The 18,557-nt window shown below is 40.9% G+C and overlaps 4 protein-coding genes across 10 annotated transcripts; 2 read left to right on the top strand and 2 right to left on the bottom strand.

Annotated features, from left to right (window-relative positions):
• Window position 1: 1 nt before the first annotated feature.
• Window positions 2–3,834, bottom strand: LOC127263927 (26S proteasome regulatory subunit RPN13). Of its 6 annotated transcripts, none has more exons than XM_051293236.1 (14): window positions 3,706–3,834; window positions 3,271–3,361; window positions 2,596–2,688; window positions 2,362–2,421; window positions 2,194–2,232; window positions 2,040–2,114; window positions 1,884–1,950; window positions 1,708–1,792; window positions 1,460–1,575; window positions 1,346–1,369; window positions 814–908; window positions 651–728; window positions 509–563; window positions 2–424 (listed from the first exon to the last, which is right to left on the bottom strand). In XM_051293236.1, the coding sequence occupies exons 2-14, from the start codon at window positions 3,307–3,309 to the stop codon at window positions 291–293; spliced, it is 960 nt and encodes a 319-aa protein (XP_051149193.1). In that variant the 5' UTR covers window positions 3,310–3,361; window positions 3,706–3,834; the 3' UTR covers window positions 2–290. The 6 variants fall into 6 exon arrangements, with proteins under 6 accessions (XP_051149193.1, XP_051149194.1, XP_051149197.1 ...); XM_051293237.1 differs by having other exon boundaries at window positions 3,271–3,357; window positions 3,706–3,819; XM_051293240.1 differs by lacking the exon at window positions 3,706–3,834 and adding an exon at window positions 3,476–3,699 and having other exon boundaries at window positions 3,271–3,357.
• Window positions 3,835–4,812: 978 nt separating this feature from the next.
• Window positions 4,813–8,627, top strand: LOC127264227 (protein APEM9). Its single transcript, XM_051293687.1, has 6 exons — window positions 4,813–4,984; window positions 5,099–5,284; window positions 5,401–5,478; window positions 6,227–6,512; window positions 7,327–7,673; window positions 8,147–8,627. The coding sequence occupies exons 1-6, from the start codon at window positions 4,938–4,940 to the stop codon at window positions 8,274–8,276; spliced, it is 1,074 nt and encodes a 357-aa protein (XP_051149644.1). The 5' UTR covers window positions 4,813–4,937; the 3' UTR covers window positions 8,277–8,627.
• A 584-nt stretch (window positions 8,628–9,211) lies between these two features.
• Window positions 9,212–11,653, top strand: LOC127264226 (pollen receptor-like kinase 2). The gene is made up of 2 exons (XM_051293686.1): window positions 9,212–10,093; window positions 10,202–11,653. The coding sequence occupies exons 1-2, from the start codon at window positions 9,334–9,336 to the stop codon at window positions 11,488–11,490; spliced, it is 2,049 nt and encodes a 682-aa protein (XP_051149643.1). The 5' UTR covers window positions 9,212–9,333; the 3' UTR covers window positions 11,491–11,653.
• Window positions 11,654–11,812: 159 nt separating this feature from the next.
• On the bottom strand, window positions 11,813–17,680 carry LOC127264225 (auxin response factor 19-like). 2 transcript variants are annotated; one of them, XM_051293683.1, is made up of 15 exons: window positions 17,311–17,680; window positions 17,005–17,209; window positions 16,674–16,789; window positions 15,947–16,045; window positions 15,809–15,865; window positions 15,561–15,716; window positions 15,404–15,497; window positions 15,225–15,315; window positions 14,960–15,124; window positions 14,740–14,862; window positions 14,582–14,657; window positions 14,358–14,499; window positions 12,503–14,274; window positions 12,231–12,421; window positions 11,813–12,149 (listed from the first exon to the last, which is right to left on the bottom strand). In XM_051293683.1, exons 2-15 carry the CDS (start codon window positions 17,051–17,053, stop codon window positions 12,014–12,016), a joined length of 3,267 nt encoding a protein of 1,088 aa, XP_051149640.1. In that variant the 5' UTR covers window positions 17,054–17,209; window positions 17,311–17,680; the 3' UTR covers window positions 11,813–12,013. The 2 variants fall into 2 exon arrangements, with proteins under 2 accessions (XP_051149640.1, XP_051149641.1); XM_051293684.1 differs by having other exon boundaries at window positions 15,404–15,488; window positions 17,311–17,678.
• Between the last annotated feature and the right edge of the window lie 877 nt (window positions 17,681–18,557).

Raw genomic sequence — 18,557 nt, forward strand, 5'->3', positions numbered from 1 at the left:
CTGTCACAAAAAAACTCATTGATTTAGTTAAAAAGAAGGAAGCATAATAGACAATCAAATTTTACACTCCAAATATAATTCAATGTCCATGGCACGAAAACAATAATATGATCCAGCAATGTACCAACGTCGTACCCAAAACCCAATTCAATTAAATTCATTTCTCAATATATATATATATATATAGCAAGATCTCGATACCCGACATGACGAGACGGGCCCGAAGTTAGATTGAAACAAGAAAGATCGAAGATGACTTAAAAACAGAAACCATACGACGCAAAAAGCTCCTACTGACCTTCGTCCATTGTGTCACCGCCATGAGATGAAGTTTGAGCTTTCAAGTCTTTGTTGCTTTCCTCTGCTTTTCTTTTCGCAACAGAATCTTCGAGCGCCTCCAGAAATGACAGAACTGTTAACTTGTCTGAAACGAGTATGAAATCGGATGTCAATTCGAGGACCAACAGGTAATTTTTATTTTATTTTTCGAGAGTTTCTGGTTACATACATTTAGTGGGATCAATCTCGAACTGAGTCAGATCAACTTGCCCGGTACGCAGGACCTATAACACAAATACAAATCAGTTAAAATTGTCGCCAAAAGCCTAAGAAGATAAAAAAAAAAAAAAAAGGGAAAAATGGAGCCTCACATAAGTAAACGAATCTAATTGCTGGCGGAACGGGGGGCTTTGTAGCAATTCTAATACCTCGTCGGGAGTCCATTCACCCTGAAATCACGGCAAGCTTAAGAACATAGTGAATGTAAAAAAATTTGGATAGCGAAATGATTCACAGATGCGATATATTGCTTACCTCAGGCAAATACGACAACAATTGTGAATCTAACGGTATTTCATAAATAAGCGGCCGCATTAACTCTGGCTTCAATATGTCACCTAATCCCAAAGCTGGAAAACCGAGAAGTGATAATAATTTTTACCGATATAAAATACATTCATGGAAAAAACACCAAACAATAGTAGCATAGTTGCAACGTAACATATGAATTGAACCAAAGGGAAATTTGGGTTTCTAGTGAAGCAAAGTACCGTTAATTTAAGCATCAAAACAGTCAATATCCGATTTTTCAAATGCAAACGACACATCGATTAAGGAAATTTTACTCGGTGCAAAGATACCATTTCTTGATAAAATGGATACTTGAAAATAGGTAAGATATGGAACATACTGTTTATCTAGCTCGACAATTTTTAAAGAGATATAAACACACACACGCATATATATACATAAATTCCACAGAACACGCATATATATATATATAAACCGTTAAAAAGAACAATTCTTGAATAAGATTAGAAAGCATCGTATCGAGGAAATACAATACCTGCATCCGGATCTTCTGCTTGAACTGCATCAGAAAGCAATATTTATCACTTTCTGTAATCTAGAAAGATCCGAGCAGAGGCAACATGTAGTCATGCTAAGAATCAAAGAATACCTGCAGATCCTATGTTGTTAAGTATTCTCTGGAGATCTTCCAGCTTTACGGGTCCAGCAGAAGTTACGTCACTAGTTACTTCTGCACCTAAGCTTGGTCCAACCAAATTCCCAGCCCTTCGAAGGAGGAACAACGGCATTGAAAAATCGTTACAAAATAGTACAGTGGATTACAATATTGAAATAATAGGGAAGAAAAATAAAACAAAAAAAGCTTTCTTGGCAGGTTTTTCCGCATATCAAATTTACCGAGATGAGACATCGTCCTCAACCATTTCTTCTAAGCCTTGAATGGGAGCCGAAGCATCCGGTTCATCGTCTTCACCAGGTAGCTCTGTTTAACATTAAAATGAAAAGTAAATGCCAGTTTATGGATAGATGTAGGATTAAACCAACAGTCGAACTTATGTGTACACGGTCCATACCTAGAGGTTGATTCAGGTAATAGTTAACAGAGTCGCAAAGTTGGGAATCATTCTCAGATTTTGGCTCCTAAAACCAATCCAAGAAACAAAGACATATTAAATTTTGACGAAATCTTTAATACTAAAAATGCTCGGGAAACCAACTCATAATTTAACCTGCATCCAAAAGAAGAACTTCCGAGCATCTGCATGGAACTTCAGGATGTATACCCTTCCCGAAGATTGATTAACCTGAAGACAGAATAAAACTAGCATTAAATGTGATCTTTGATAACTTATTTGCAGAAAAATCAATGAAACCGAGAAGTACCTTTTCAAACACAGCTTCATCTGGAAAAACAATTTGGTCCTATGTTCGCATTGTGTAAAGGAATAATAACCAACAGTCGATCAAAAATGGAACAGAAAAATGGATATAATAAGAAAGAGATCGGCATCAAATGCGGATCCTCATCCTAACAACAGAAAACAAGGATACGACTTCAACAACATTTGTAGATCTATCAAGCCATTGAAAATGGACGAGCCCTTCTTCCCCCTGTTAAAGATTACAGGAGATGGTTGAAATTAAGATGAGAAATCCCACATATAAATTCATTAAATTTCGAAACTCTACAATCGAGAATGAAACAACCTTCCTACTTTCAGGAACAAATGTAAAATCTGGAGGAATAGAACACGGCAAGAAATGTAATTTCTTTTTAAATCATACCCTTCCCATACGAACAAGTCCTTTACGAGAATCGGGGAGTACTCGAGTCCCATCCATCAGCATTTTTCCAGCTCGAAATTCCAGTAGAACCTCCTGTCCAAGGGAATTCATTCACAAAAAATGAAAATCAGTTAAAACAGAAATCTAAATAGGAATCTTTTTTGTTTTCAAGATAATTCACAACAGTGCACTACCAAACGAACATTATCCAACCGAAAAGGTAAGTCATTTATCTCAACTAGAAAAAAAGCCTCCACAGATTCCAAACTTCCACAACACAATAAAATCTTCAATGGCATCTCAACCCCCTTCGACAAGCCATCCATGATTACCACAATCAAACAAATTCAACCATTGCTGAAAACTGAATAACAATCAATCAAAATAAGCAATTTATACTAAGAACAAGACGAAAAATCGACTCAGTGCAGTCTATTCAAAATTCAATTGAATCACATATCTTCCCTAACTAACGACAATACACAACACTAACATCAACATCAACATTAACTCAGTGCACAAAAATGGCGTCTCAATCACTAAAATCATCGCTCATATAACACAACTACCAATTTGGCATCTCATAAACCTTAGCAGACTGTAATAATCAACCAGTTTTCCGAAACCATTGAAGCTATTAAAAATTGAAACGATTCGAAAGCATTTCTAACAAACCTGAATACTAGTAAAGGCGTCAGTCGCTGAAGAACCCATGGCCACAAGCTTCTCTATCAGCCTATAACAATCCTCTTCCCAAAATCACTGCCTAGGAAAAGAATTAAATCAAAAAACTTACAAAAAAGGGGATTGCAATTAGAAAACCTAGACAGCACATGAAGCAAAAATCAGCAAAAAAATCACATTTAATTTCTTGTATAACCATAAATTAACAATCATTCCCTCCCCCGCAGCCGAACCACCGCCGAAATTCCTCGAAGGTACAACGACGATTACAAATTTACAATCAAAAGGTTCGAAACAACTGCGTTTCGGAGAGTGTAAAGAAGGTAATATAAGATTCGTAAACCCTCGGTCGCAGTTAACGAAGGGATTAAGGCGGAGTGATACGTATAGATTTGTAACACAAAAGATAATCATGGATTCACCTACCCCGCGTTTTGATGGATGTATGTATGTATGTATTGATATGTGCAGCAGCCCAGAGAGAGGGAGAGAGAGAGAGAGAGAGGAGAGAGATTTAACCAAGATTTTGAGAAGACGTTGACGTAAATGGGTCGGGTCGGGTTGGGTAGGAACATCAATCTGGGCCTTGCTTTGTTACTGTGAATCACGATCTGTTGGCTTTTATTTTGGATAATCATGATACGTTTTTTTTATTATTATTATTATATAATTTCAAACTATCTATTTTTTTATATAGTAGATATATATATATATAATTATTGCCCCCATGTTAATTTTTTTACCATTAAAAAAATATTAATTTATTTTTTAAAAAAATTATATTTGATCAAATGAGTATAATTATATATTTTCTTCGTCTATTTTCTAATATTTTAAATTTTTTAAGTAATTAGATTTTTTTTTTGTAAATTGACCAAATAAGCCTTATTTTACGTATAGATATAAAATAAATAAATAAAGTAAAAGTAAAAATATAAATTTTACTTAGACAATCATAAATTAAACAGAGTATTATAATAAATAGAGTGAGTATTTTATTTTAAAATAATAAAAATAATAAATTAAAGAGTGAAATATTATTTAGAATTTGTGTTTTTTATAGATTTGAAAAAATTTTGATTTGAGTTTGATATTAAAATAATATATTATGAAATATTTTATAAAAAAAATATATATATTTTTTCTTTTTAACACACCTATAGTGCAAATTATAAAAACATATTTTAGGGGTAAAAAAACACACCCTTAATTAACCTAATATGAGGCGTCTCGGAACTATGACTTCACATCATTTTTGTTTTTATTTTTTATTTTTTTTATTTTCTATATTTCAACAATAAAAAGAATTTCATATCAAAATATTAGAGATAAATTTCTTTTGTAAAATTGTTTAAAAAATTAGATTTTTACACAAATATATGAAATTATATATATAATATAAAAATAATTGATAAACATAATCAAGTTATTAATTTTTGTAAAAGAATAAAAAATATATATTTCATAAAAATAATAATAATAATAGTATGAGATAAATAGATCGAAGTATAATAATACTGTGAAGCAGAAGTAGCGACTTTAGTTCTTCCCTTTAACGTTTCTTCCTTTGGGAAAAGGGAAGCCTTACCCTCGGCGGAATCACTCTCCTCCGGTCACCGCCGGATGCAGCAGCTACGGCGAGAGAAAAGCTGGCAATTATGAAAGAATTGGTGCAACTCTGGGACGAAATTGAACGTGCGGAAAGGTAAGCCCTCTGTGTTTACCTATTTCCCTTTTTTTCAAGGTTTCTGCGATTCTCTTTTATTGCGGCAATTTTTTGTTGTTCACAGTTCGTCTGGCTATGTGTGTGGTATCGCAGTTGTCTCGTTTGCTGCCTGTTTGATGAAGCGGCATCTTTGGCATCGTCTATTCTCAGACGGTTGATTGAGAATCGTAATCCTAGCGACGGAGGACTCGAAGTTTTGGAGGATTACGAAAATGAGTGGAGTGACATGGTGGAATCGGCAGGCATGGTTTTGGTGCAATCCATGAAGCAATTGCGAAGGTAAAGAGGATAGTTGCTTGAATTATTTGTGTGTGTTGCATTCTGCAGTGTAATATTGCTTTATTGAATTGTTTCACTTTTTGTTATTGATTTTTTCCTCTTTTCTGTAACTGCAGGACTTCAGAGATAGTGAAGGATCTGAAACTGTTATTTGGTTCACTTTCTGCCATTCCTGTTCAGGTTTTCCTTTCTGGGTAATTGATGCTTTTGTTCTTATTGTGGGGAGATTGAACTCCTTGTTATATGCTTTTTGTTATATATGCTACCACTGCTCTGTAATTCTGCATTTACATAATACCGGCGCAGCTGCGTGCAACGGCAGATTGAAGGGCTTTTAAATTGAATTATATATTACTAGTAGGTTTGGATAATTAGATTTTGCAATATAATATTATGTTCAATTATTTTGACAAATGTAGATTTTATACTATTATATTACTGTATACTACAGCTACTTCTAGCTATAGAAACGAAATGAACATTGTGCAATATGATGATTATACAATGGAGAAAATAAATGAAAATGACGAAAAAGAAGAATAATAAGAGTATTCATACAAAAGTAGTAGTGAAATGGTGAAAATGAGAAAGAAAGCTATTTATAGATTTTGAACTTATGCTTATAATTATCTAGGAATTATGATTATATCTTTTTTGCAATTGTTTAATTATAATTATGAAACTAATCTATAGATTTTTTTTCTGTATGTATAATAATTTTGATATGCATATTCTTAAACTTTTAAATAGCGGTCATCCCACTATAGCATTTTAGAGATTGACCGCTATCTAATGCTATCCGAGATCAACAACTATGTTTAGGATGCTGCAACTTGTTTTTGTAAATCTATTATTAATGTGAATAATGTCCCAGTGATTAATACATATTCAAAATTGTTGCATGTCAAGATATGAATGGTTAATATGTGCTTTGCTTTATAGGATTTGCTTCCAAATGTCGGAGAGCCCATCGACTTCTGTTCAGAGTTCTCTTGAGGAATTCTTGAACGGTTGGAAATATGTGGATGGTCAATATTATCCTATTTTGGATGCCGAAGCTAGTGGATCTGACAGTGAAGGATCTTCCTTTAGGTCTTCTATAGGAGTCGATGAGTATCTAGAAGTGGTTGAGCTCCACGTTATAAAGCTTCTTGCTATGACCTTAAAAGACACGGATCATGCTATTTCATGGGTAGAAAAAACTCTGCTGCCAATGGAGAAACGTCAGGTGTGATGATGGCTATTTTTTCTTAGTTTCCTTTACATTGTATTTGTTTGAAGCAACTGTTGTAATTAAGAATACTTATATGCTCTTGTGGAGCTATCATCTTTTCACGGGAAGGAAAAGTTGGCAATTGGTAGATATTTTTGAAAATCTATAGAAAGTTAAACTGGGACATGATATTATTACGTGACCTTAGTTCCATAATGTTATATACACATCTTCACATATGACAATGCAATTTCTGTACTCTATTCTTTTTTGACAAATAGGCTAGCAGTCGTTGCCGTTTTTCCAAAATCTTCTTGTAACCTTTACTCTAATTAGTATACGAGTTCTTGGAACATGTGGGATGTTCGGTTTCATACTCAATGACCATGTTGTTGAAGTGATGTTTGAAACCGAATATTCTATTTTTTCTTAATATTACTTGAATTCATTTTTTCTGGTTTGCTATGATAATTGTGTCTGATAAATAGGGCATGTTTGTATTAGTTTCAATACTAATTAGTACAATCGATACTTCATTTCTAACATGGTGTCATAGCTCTGGTGGTTTTCCTCCTAATCTAAAAGTCCTAATGTTGCTACTTACTTCATTTTCTCCTGTGACTTCTCTCTTTATATCAATTATTTGAATGGCTATCTTTCTTCTATTTCAATGGGAAATTTGTTCGTTTATTTCTTTTGCATGTAAATTTGCCTGTTTCATAATTTCTCAAATAGTAAAATACCATGGTGCATCCTGATTGGTTGAATATGCATAAGTTCTACACGTTATGTTAGTGAAAGCTCTGATTCATTCTACTCGTTTCCTCAGGAACTTTTGAGACGACTGCAATCAATGAATACCTCTAAAGTCACCAGTTCATCTCAAACATCTAGGCTATCTCAGCAGGCAAATGGATCCAAATCCAATATCTCACAGCTGTATAATGGGCAGCACGGAAATATCGAATCTAAACACATTTCTCCCAGACAAAAAACAGCGAAAGAAGAGATACTACAAATGTCTCAACAGAGGCTACCATACTTACAGTGGTTTCCTACCTTCAGTTTCAAGATTGGCAACACACACATAGCTGTGCCTAATCGGAAGCTGTTACTGGTGTCTTTTCTTTTGCTCGTATATTATTCCTCCCGGAAGAAGCATGCTGCATTGAAAAGGTAAGATCTTTAATGCTTAATGGAAATATGATGTCAATGATGATTTTCAAACTTGCATGTTCCTCTACTTATTGATAGGTTTTTAATTTCGTCAAGGACATGTTTTCCGTCTTCTTTTTAAGGGGCCTTAATCATAGTACATCACTTATTATTGAAAGCATTCATTCCACCTTTGTTCTTCGACGTAATAAGGGCACAGCTCTTAACATCTAGATTAATTTCAGCCGCCATTCTACTTTATACAGTTTTAAACTTTTGCATGCGTCGTTTTTGTTAGTCTAGACAATTTGAATCTGTTAAAGCTCTAGAAGAAAATCCACAAAACGTGATCTTGTAAAAGAATTATAGAATTATCCCGTTATATTTCATTTGCATTAATATCATTTACCCATCATGAGAGCTTCAATTTCAATGCATCGGGTTTTTGTGTTCTTACTAGCTTATATATATACATATTCTCTCCCCGATGCCAGGTTTCTTGTGGAGACTGCTATGTCGTGGAAAAGGGGTTTAGTGGATTTATGGCAGCTTGCATTCTCGTACCAGGTGAACCCGTTAGCTGCTGTTCAGTCTCTCCCGACTCCCCCTCACGGAAACCGCTGATGCTATGGTACGTACAAATCAATGTATGTATACCTTATCTCAATTCTTTACTATATGACGCCGTTTGGTTTGGTTTGGTTTGGTTTGGTTATGTTTAGAGTTGTGGTTTTCACAAAATGACTTGTGTTTGTGTCACCAAGATTATTGTTGCTTTCGTTGGGTAACACCCCGCCCTTGTAGTATAGTAACTTGTTATATATCATCAATATCGGGATTGAACCTTGACCATTTCGACGGCGTGCTTTAAACCTTCTCCGTTCATAAGTATTGAGTATGTTGTACTCACATATATGTCGTGAGGACCGGGACGGAGGGAGTATATAATTTTGTAGTGCCATGTGTTACGATTTACCTTGTGTATATTTTTCTTCATAACGTCGAAACCTATTGTATTTTCGCCCGAATCTAATAATCTGTAAAATAAGCCAACAAAATAAGTTATAGTAGATGAACTATGTGCAATAGGCCAGATCAAGTTAAGTGTTCACTGAGTTCACCCATATCTTACTGGATTTGCTTGTGTGTACTTTGAACTATTGCATTAAATGTTAGTTAGTAAAATGTTAATAAATTAATCAATAGGGAACTGTTTTTTAAACTTAAATAAAAAGAAAGCCTAATAGTTGTGATTTTTTAAATTTTAAAATTTAAATAGTAATATTTTGAATTAAAAAAACAAATATGTAATATAATATTTGTGGATAAATTTCTTTTATAAATAAAAAAACATTTCAACATTTTTCCAAAACGCATGTAAACAAATCTTTTTAATTAAGGAAGGTGTCAAATTTACCGTACGGATGGCCGACCGCGTACTTCTACCACGCAGAAAATAACGGGCAGGAAACCAATCAACAAAAACCCCTTCTCTCACCAAAAACGGAAGCTCCCGATCAATCTAGACCGTCCAAATCTAGCATCTACGGAGCAGATTGATCAAGGAGCAGAGATCCCGGAACTCACTAACATTGTACAACCCCGAGTTCCCGCCTCAAGCTCTTACCGCCTCTCCCAAATCTCCTCCAAACGCCATTGTTAGAAATGCTCCTTTTCTTCCATGCTCACGCCCTTCCCTTACCCTCTGCCCCAATTCTCACCCCCAGCTCCGCCTCCTCCGCCGCCGGGCGGCCGCTCCCCGCCACCCTCAAGGCGCCGCCCAGCCACGAAGATGCTTCGGAACAAATCATTCCTCGTTGTATACCTCCTGCTCCTCATCTTCCTCCACGTCGTCGTCTCGGCCGACGAATCGGAATCCCTAATTCTCCTCAGATTCAGAAATTCGCTCTCCAACGCCGCCGCCTTGGCCGATTGGGACGCCTCCCGCCCCCCCTGCGGGAATCCGGCGTGGACGGGGGTGCTCTGCGACGGAGGTAGGGTTTGGGGGCTCAAGCTCGAGAATATGGGGCTCGGAGGCGCAATCGACGTCGAAACCCTAACTCAACTGCCGAATCTACGATTTATCAGCTTTTTGCACAACAATTTGGCCGGGAACCTCCCCAATTTCTCCAAATTGGGGTCGCTCAAGGCTGTCTATCTCTCGCACAATAAGTTTTCCGGCGAAATTGGGGATCAGACGTTCGCCGGTATGGCGTCGCTGAAGAAACTCCACCTGGCTGATAATCAATTGACTGGTACGATTCCGGCGACCCTCGCCGCGTTGCCGAGACTCATCGAGCTCGTCCTCGACCGGAATCAGCTCGAAGGAGGATTACCAGACTTTCCTCCCAACCGATTGCAGGTCTTCAACGTTTCGCACAATAAACTCTCCGGCAAAATCCCCGCCGGACTCGACCTCTTCGACGTTTCCTTGTTTTCCGGTGACTCTCTCTCTCTATCTCTCTCTCTATCTCTCTCTCTCTATATATATATATATATATATATATGTAACTGCTGTTGATCTTACTCTGCTTTTATCGCCATGTTAGAAAACAGAGAGCTATGTGGCGGACCTATGAATCCCTGCACCACTCCGAACCAAACTCCGAGCCAAGGCTCGAAGCTAACCGGCGGAACCCTAATTATCATTATCGTTGCGGCGGTTGTAGCCTTGGTGGCTTTGATTTTGCTTGCAATGGTAATTATCTTCCTTCTCCGACGCCTGAAAGATCTCCGGCAACCAAATCAGGTCGTCGCCGCCGCCGGCAAGCCTGCGGATGTCGAACAAGGCCAGACTAGGGCGGCAGCGCCATTGCCGACCTCACCGGAAACCGCCACCAAGCAGAATGTCAAACTAACCTTCCTCCAACAAGGCCGCGGCGGCGTCACCAGAAAGTTCGACATGCCGGACTTGCTCAAGGCGTCGGCTGAGCACCTTGGCAATGGAGTCCTCGGGAACTCGTATAAGGCGGCGGTCGGCGACGATGTTGTGGTGGTGAAGCGGTACAAGCGGATGAAGAGCGCGAGCCGGGAGGAGTTCGTCGAGCACATGCACCGGCTCGGCCGGCTGCGCCACGAGAACCTCCTCCCGATTGTCGCGTTCTACTACAAGAAAGACGAGAAGCTTCTCGTCACCGATTACGCCGCGAATTCCAGCCTGGCGGCGAAGATCTACGGCGACCGGAGATCGCGCGCGCTCGATTGGCCGACGCGGCTGTCGATCGTCAAAGGCGTTGCGCACGGGCTGCAGTACCTCCACGCCGAGCTGCCGTGCCTGACGCCGCCGCACGGCCACCTCAAATCGTCGAACGTCGTCCTCGACAGGGACTACAACCCGCTCCTGACGGACTACGGGCTGATCCCCGTCGTCCGTCGCGACTTTGCACAGCAACACATGGTAGCGTACAAGTCGCCGGAGTTCACCCACCACCGGAAATTAACGAAAAAAACCGACGTGTGGAGCTTCGGGATCCTGATTCTGGAAATTCTCACGGGGAAGCCGCCGGGGGGCGGCGTCGACAATCTCGACCTGGTGAAGTGGGTCAAGCTAATCGTGCAGAACAACAACGAAGCCTACAGCGGCGGCGCAGAGATGGTGTTCGACCGGAACATGGCGGGGGTGAGCCATTCGCAGGGCGAAATGTCGAAGCTGTTGAAAATTGGGCTCGAATGCTCATCGGAGGATCCCGACGCCCGGCCGGAGATCGACCGGGTGGCGGAGATGCTCGACGATGTTAAGGAACGGGAAATCGACGACGAGTTTTATTCAACGTGTTCCGACGCCGATGTGCGCTCTTCGAGAGGATTATCTGATGATTTCAAGACAATCAATTTTTAGATCATACATATGATTGATTCATGAAATTCATCGACAAGGGTGAATGAATGAATCAAGCATATAATAAATACTCTATATATACTATATTTGTTGTCTCTACAAAATTACACCTTGGGACGAAACCTAAATCACCATTACATTACACAATCTTTGGTAAAAATCACACCTTGGGAAGAAACCTAAATCACCATTACATTACACAATCTTTGGTAAAAATCAAGGTTGGTTGGTTGGTTGGTTGGTTGGTTGGTTTGTAATGAAAATAAACACAGCAGAAGAGCAGATCTGTGGAAGGAAGAAGAAGAAGAAGAAGAAGAAGAAGAAGAAGAAAGACAGAGACATTAATTCATTGATTCATTCATACCCTTTACATAAGCTAAACTAACAACCAAACAAGTATTATCCATCTACCTTCTCTCTCAAAAGGGTTTGCCTAACAATCCCTGCAAAGAATTAACCTTTTTTTCTGCCGAACCGAATTTACGAGTAGTTCGTTCTAAGGAAGACGTTCCTACCGACGAGTCTAATTCAGGCCGTTGTCGGAGCTGCTGCACGCCTGATTCAGAAGAACGTTGTTTCCGAAATCTCCATCTAAGCTCATTTGCTGGACCTCTTGCGGCGAGAGGATTTTGATGCATCGGACGCAGTTCACGAACTCCCTGAAACGAAGGACGCAGCCAATTAGTAACCATACATGAACGATCGGGGGATTGATAAGAAGAGTCGAATAATAAACGTACTCCCAAGGATCATCGCCGACTAGCAAGACGTCATTTTCATGGTCTACGTACACCAGCTTCCATCCGATTCTTTGTCTGTCTTCAAGCTGACCCTCTATCCCGAATCTTCGCGCCAAATCTTGTTTTAGCTCATCGTAGCCTGCGTAACGCGTGATGTCGATTGATCTTCCTACAGCGCCACGCTTGTAAACCTTCACGTGCAAACACAAACGAACAAGTTAGATTTACCATATCATCGCAAAGTCGCTACACAAAACAATCGAACACCTCACCTTTGTGTAAGTTCGCATCCTCGGAATCTGAGGCGGGGGAGCCCAAGCGCTTCTATTCATGAAACCGCCGTCATTTATCCCAGAATCGATGGAGTTGAACGCCATATCAGGAACTCCAAACGACTGCGAAACCATCGACGATGAGAGCTCCGGTTGGGGTTCCTTAGGATTATCGTACGCCGAAAGCATGCCATCGCCGGCCGAGATGTTATTTATTAAGTCTCGGCTAGATCCCACCGTGTCTTTAGTGATCAGCGCATCGGGCATCATCGGCATCTCTAGCTGTGCGTCAATGTTCGCCTCATACGGAAGGCTATTCCTTGTGTCGACGACGTGGGCTTCCCCGTCTTGGCCGGCGTCCCTAAACAGCATCATCTGAGAATTGAACGACAAGGAGTGGTTGTTGTTCGGCGGCGGCGGCATCTGCCCGTCATTCTGAGAAACGACCGACGTCACCGACGATGAACTGTCCAAATAGTCTACCTGACCTCCCACCGCGCCGCCGAGGTACGCTTGCGACGCGAAAAATCCTTGGTTCTGATTCTTCAATACGTTCATCGATGGCTTGACCTCGGATTTCTGCGAGACATCCTTAAGCAAGTTCCCGTTACCAGACGACGGCTCCAGTTTCGTCGGATTCAGCAAAGTGACCGAAGACTGAGCAATGTCATCGTTCAACGTCGAAGGACGGCTCTGTCTACCGGTCAGCATCGGCTGAGCTGCATTCGGACAATTGTTCGTCGAAGGTGATGTAGAACACGACGGGACTTCGTCTGTAACCGCAGACTGTCCTCTGGCAGCTCCATTCAACATACTGTTGGTAAGATGATTGTTCCCCGGATTCAACGAGCTCCCGACATGTCCGGGCAATTCCGAGAGCATTCCAGGTTGTTGCTGCAGCGACTGATGATGCTCGAGTTTCGGTTGCGGAGGTGGTGGTTGGGCGAACCGGTGAATATGTCCCGTCATCATCTGCTGGCTCGCAATATGCGGACTCGACATGGCTTGGGAGGTGTCTGGCGGTTGGCTTGTTGCCGGTGGCAGCCTGGAAAAACACGGCGGATTCTCTAGAAGCTGCTTCTGCGGATCTTGGGACTGAATCGGAGGCTGATGATGCATCATACCGTTCTGTTGCGCCAAGAGAGACTGTTGTTGCCGATGAAGCTTCTGAAGAAGTTGAAGCTGAATCTGATTATCCGTCATATGTAGCTGCTGACTTAAATGATCCAGCGACTGCGCCGACATTACATTCGCCTGCTGCTGCTGCAGCGGCTGAGAAAGATTTCTCTGAAGCTGATGGTTTAAAAGAGTCTGCGGCTGCGGCAGAATCTGAGGCGGAGCTTGGCTTGTCGGCAATGTCTGGCCGACCATATTTTGTCTCGGAGGTTGGGAAATGTCTACCATCTGTTGCTGCGGCTGGATCATCGACCCTAGAGGGTTGACGGTGGAGGTAGGCAGCTTCGGAAGCTGATCCATCTGTTGTGCCGGAAGAACCGGCCTCTGCGCGTTGAACTGTACGCTGTTTTGCTGCGAGATCTGAGCTCCGGGGAGCGCTAGCTGTCGCGAGATATCTGTCCCTGTGAGATTCTGAAGAACCGAACCAGGCAACGGGTTGATATAATTCGGCTGCATTGGCATGGAGTTCTGCTGCATGTTCGACCACTGGACGAGGCTCATGCCCGGCATTGATTGGGGATCTTTTATGCCGAACTCGTCGCCGAGCCATGGCATTGTCCACCTGTACAGGTTGTCCAGATCAGAAGATTCATCATCTGCACAGAAAAGGATGAAACGTATTTCAGAGGGTTTCGATTCTGGCGATAGGGTGTTCTTATATTATCGATTTGTTTTTTACCTGGCATTCCAGGTTGCCGAGGGCGCTTCGCGCGGAAGAAAGGCTGCGAGGGGCAGATGAAAAATGGAGCTGTTACAGGTTCTATCTCCCAGATCGACACGCGGTTGCGCCTTTCACCGGCAGCGGACTCGTCCCAACCGACCTGCTCGTGAAGAACAGATAATGAAGGTATGTGTTCATTCGATCGCATGAAATAAAACTTGGCGATTGTTCGTTGATAGTACCTGCAAGTTCCGCCACTGCGAGTTCTTCCATCGGATCGGATCCAGGTCTGTGATGCCAGTGATCGTCCCCATGTATCTGTCGAATGTATCGTACCGCCGGGTGAGTTATACACAGAAATGAATTAATTCATCTACTTAAACGTGCAACGAAGAACTACCTTCTTGTGCCGGATTCTTCAGTTTCAAACATCATCCGGAAGCGCATGCCGAGAGATATTTGGTTTCTGCAGGCGGCTTTGTAGTACTTTGCTAGCGGGATGACGAATTCCGACGGGCTAGCCCTGCTCAAATCGTATGTATGAATCAGATGATCAGAACCTACAGCGAGGCAAAGTTTCGAATCGTGGAACTGATTGAAAATTGATTCGAAGACCTGACCTTGGATTGTAGAACACGGTGAAAGGGCTGTTGTTTGCGGCAGCATGCGCAGCTGCGGCAAGAATTCCGATGTGCATGCTGTCGCTTGACAGGACCGATGACGACAGATTGGACGGCTGCCTGTTTGCCCGCCTGATGCCCAAAAGCAACTGTTGCTTTTCATCCCTGCTCGGTTCGATGCGTAGCTCGTCAACAACCAGTTTTATTCGATTCTTCGGATAAGAAGATATTGAACCAGTATTCGATTGCAGAATTATTTATTTACCTGATGAACAAGACTGAATCGCCGGCAACCAAACGCTTGCCACTGACAAAGAGGCTCCACCCGGTCGTGAGCAAGTGACGCTTAGGTTGTCCTGAATCGCAGTCGTATAATTTTCAGAAACACGGAAAAGAAGAGTATTGTTTACAGTATTTAATGTGAAGGTTCCAGACGAAATTCACCTCGGTAAATATGGCGAAAAGTCCACACATTGTCGTGCAAATCCCGAGCTACGAGTTCTTGGGCAGGTGGTTGCATGGTGAAGTCCTGAAACATCTACAGGACATTAGAAATTTCACGAATTACGCAACGAGGCGAAAAACCATTCGAAAAGCTCACCAAAGGCGGGAATATTTTCTCTGCTGCACGACGCGGCACAGAGAAGCCCCCGTGAGTGCTCGTATCACTCGCCGTCAGGGTTTTGCAGAAAAACTCGGTTTGAGGCTTGTTCACCTTCATTGATAGATCTGATCTCAACAGTGCATCCTTGTCAAACTGCAAATGAAAACCCAAAGACATTAAAGCATTGTTAAATAAACAACGAGCATCTTCAAGAAATGGTGTGTTAAAAAGGCGGGAATGCCTACCGAAGGCACTGGCTGGAGCGTCATCTGAGCGTATACTTCATCCGTCTCGGGATCAGCCTAAAACATTCTAAAATAATTACTACAGATTGCAGAATTGAGATTATGTTAATCACATAGACACGGCACCAAGCATCGTACATGCAGAGTGACACTATGGAGGATGCACAGAATTTTGGAAGGAAGATTCGGGTAGTTCGGTATTTGAGCATCCATATCCTTTTTCATCGACGCAGCAACCTGAGAATCAAATAGCTCAATGCTATGAGGATGGAGGACAAGTGAAAAAACCAAACTCTCTGAAACCAAAAATCGCACATTTGCAGGTTCTTGAAGTATTCAAGGAAATGGTTCGCCTACGATTCTGAAGCTACAACAGACTATGAACAGATTTTTTCCACAATTGCCTATAACTGCTCAGATCAATCACAAACTCCATGTTTGTATCAGTAAGTTTCGCTATCAGATCATTCGCTAAATCACTTTCAGCTACTGTTGAATTTAATTATTGGTAACATTTTTAGATGCTCCAAAATGCATCCATGGCGGAAAGATGAAAGTTTATTTTAGTATTGTCTGTTTTCCGCAAGAAGATGAATTGTATTAACCTGCAAAATATCTTATTCTCACTCCCATACCCTATTAGTTTATTCCATCTCCCAACCAACTCACAGCTCACAGCAGCAAGGATTGTTCGATTATGGTGATTAAAAAACAGTTATGGTATCTCAACATGTGACAGAAATTTACGTCTGCAGAAAGTCAGCCATTAACATAGAGGAGGGGGTGGATATGGCGACGGTTAAGGAGACGGCGCACGATAGCAAATGGATGAATATTGTTAGCTGATTTATGGAGATTAACTGACCTGCTCACTGTGTCCTTGCGGAAAGTAGACGACGTGAGTCCCCGCCGCAGGCAGGTTCACCAGCGGACCCGCGCAGGCCTGCCATAGCTCCTCATTTATGCTCTTCTTCTGATCGCCTGCAATTCGTCAGTCAAAGCGAAAATTTCTCAGATGTTTTGCTAAGAACCAGAGCAGAAATCAGATAACAAGCTCGGACGAAATCAGAGAGATCTCCTTTTTCAATTTGGGGGAAAATTCTAGGTTTTCGATTTATCGATTCGTTAATGGAGAAATCAAATCATTTAAGCACGAATCTCGTTGCGGATACAGAAAGGAAGGAAACGAGAGCGACCTTCCGCTGCCGACGCCGTCGCCGGCGAAGCTCCGGTCGGCATCTTCATCTTCTGCACCTCACAAATCCTCCGCCGCCTTCGGTAGCTCCTCCTTCCTTCAATTAGTAAACCAAAACCAAATCCAAAACCGCAACCGCAACCGCCTGTCGGCGACGAACTCTCATCGCGAGGCTCAACAAATCTTCAGAGATCAGTAACAGAAACCTAACAACCACACACACACAAACCATGTTTATTGCTCCTCCAAACCAATTCGTATTTCCAGAAAACCTAATATAACAAATAAATAACAAAAAGTAGCAAACCTTTTCCGGTGAGGCGGCGCCGGTGGAGATTGATTCTCCGGCGAGGAGATAGAGAGAGAAAGGGGAAGGAGACAAGGCGAGGTTGGGAAAAGGAGGGGATGTTGAGGGTAGCAGAGACCAAATGCTGCAGTATTGCCTTTAATTGCCCCCTTTCTCACACTACACCTTCCAGACACTCACACACACATATACATACATACATACGCTGTATCTATATGTGTAAGTATATCCGTATATACTGCTTTCAGTGGTTCTTCCCCAGGCCCCTTTTGCAGGCACCAATTTTCTCTCTCTCTCTCTAACTTTCTCTCTCTCTCTGTCACAGTCTCTTTCTGCTCAAAGTTGTTTTCTTTACTGCTTTGCTGCTGCCTCTATGTATACAATTAATTATTAAATTTACAAATTACTACTACAATGGAGTTTGTATGTATCTGTATATATATATTTATATATATGTTTCTTTGTCTCTCTCTCTCTCTCTCTTGGTCCGCCATGTTCTTGTTTGTTCTTCTTCTCGCTTTCTTTTTTTTATTTTTTTATTTTTTATTTTTTATTTCTCTCTATCAGTCTGAGTTTAGGAGAGAGAGAGTACTAGGAGGAGAGGGATTGGTGGTTTGACTGCGGCCGCGCACCGTTGACCGGTAAAAATTTGAGTTGACTTCATAATTGTTACAGCCCACTACGAAACTCCGTACCTTATTAATTACTGCCTTTACTGTTTAAGGCACTTATTATTAAGATAGTGTTTGGTTGTTGGTTGAAAGTTAGATTATATTGCCACACCATCTTAATTAAATGTATTTTTTTATTTTTTATAATAAATTAAAATTTTTAAAGTGTTTTATTAGTGACTAGAAATATATGAATTGGTGTTAAATATTAATTATTTTTAATATAATATAAAAAAAAAAAATTAATGAAACATACAAAAATGAAGAGCATTCCTTAAATATTATGTCAATTTTTTTTAATTGTCAGTTAAATTTATATGCATATGCATATAGTAAAAAATAACATTATATATTTCTATTTTATACGATGTATACCGCTGTTGAACATGAATCTAAAAACACTTAAACATGAAAGAAAACTTTGTTAGAAATACAAACAAAAAGAAACTTTTAAATCCACAGCAGACCAGAGCCCTCTAAAAGTGAATCATTTTAGTCTGTTGTCCTGACGTTGAAGTCTCCTAGTCTATAGAGCCGCCTAAATTTGTAAAAGTCAAAGATGATTAAGGTACATGA

This window comes from Andrographis paniculata, unplaced genomic scaffold, assembly GCF_009805555.1.
Source record: "Andrographis paniculata isolate CXL003 unplaced genomic scaffold, ASM980555v1 Contig69END, whole genome shotgun sequence".
NCBI classification, from domain to species: domain Eukaryota; kingdom Viridiplantae; phylum Streptophyta; class Magnoliopsida; order Lamiales; family Acanthaceae; genus Andrographis; species Andrographis paniculata.

What these genes read in the sequence shown, in the direction of transcription:
- LOC127264227 (XM_051293687.1), top strand. Translation starts at nt 4,938, where the DNA reads ATGAAAGAATTGGTGCAACTCTGGGACGAAATTGAACGTGCGGAAAG. An exon ending in GTTCAGGTTTTCCTTTCTGG is followed by an intron (nt 5,479 to 6,226) that starts GTAATTGATGCT and finishes TTTGCTTTATAG; the next exon opens with GATTTGCTTCCAAATGTCGG. An exon ending in AAGCATGCTGCATTGAAAAG is followed by an intron (nt 7,674 to 8,146) that starts GTAAGATCTTTA and finishes CCCCGATGCCAG; the next exon opens with GTTTCTTGTGGAGACTGCTA.
- LOC127264226 (XM_051293686.1), top strand. Translation starts at nt 9,334, where the DNA reads ATGCTCACGCCCTTCCCTTACCCTCTGCCCCAATTCTCACCCCCAGCT. An exon ending in CGACGTTTCCTTGTTTTCCG is followed by an intron (nt 10,094 to 10,201) that starts GTGACTCTCTCT and finishes TCGCCATGTTAG; the next exon opens with AAAACAGAGAGCTATGTGGC.
- LOC127263927 (XM_051293236.1), bottom strand. Translation starts at nt 3,309, where the DNA reads ATGGGTTCTTCAGCGACTGACGCCTTTACTAGTATTCAG. An exon ending in ACGCCTTTACTAGTATTCAG is followed by an intron (nt 2,689 to 3,270) that starts GTTTGTTAGAAA and finishes TCCCTTGGACAG; the next exon opens with GAGGTTCTACTGGAATTTCG. An exon ending in GACTTGTTCGTATGGGAAGG is followed by an intron (nt 2,422 to 2,595) that starts GTATGATTTAAA and finishes AATCTTTAACAG; the next exon opens with GGGGAAGAAGGGCTCGTCCA.
- LOC127264225 (XM_051293683.1), bottom strand. Translation starts at nt 17,053, where the DNA reads ATGAAGATGCCGACCGGAGCTTCGCCGGCGACGGCGTCGGCAGCGGAA. An exon ending in CGCAAGGACACAGTGAGCAG is followed by an intron (nt 16,046 to 16,673) that starts GTCAGTTAATCT and finishes TTTGATTCTCAG; the next exon opens with GTTGCTGCGTCGATGAAAAA. An exon ending in TCCATAGTGTCACTCTGCAT is followed by an intron (nt 15,866 to 15,946) that starts GTACGATGCTTG and finishes AGAATGTTTTAG; the next exon opens with GCTGATCCCGAGACGGATGA.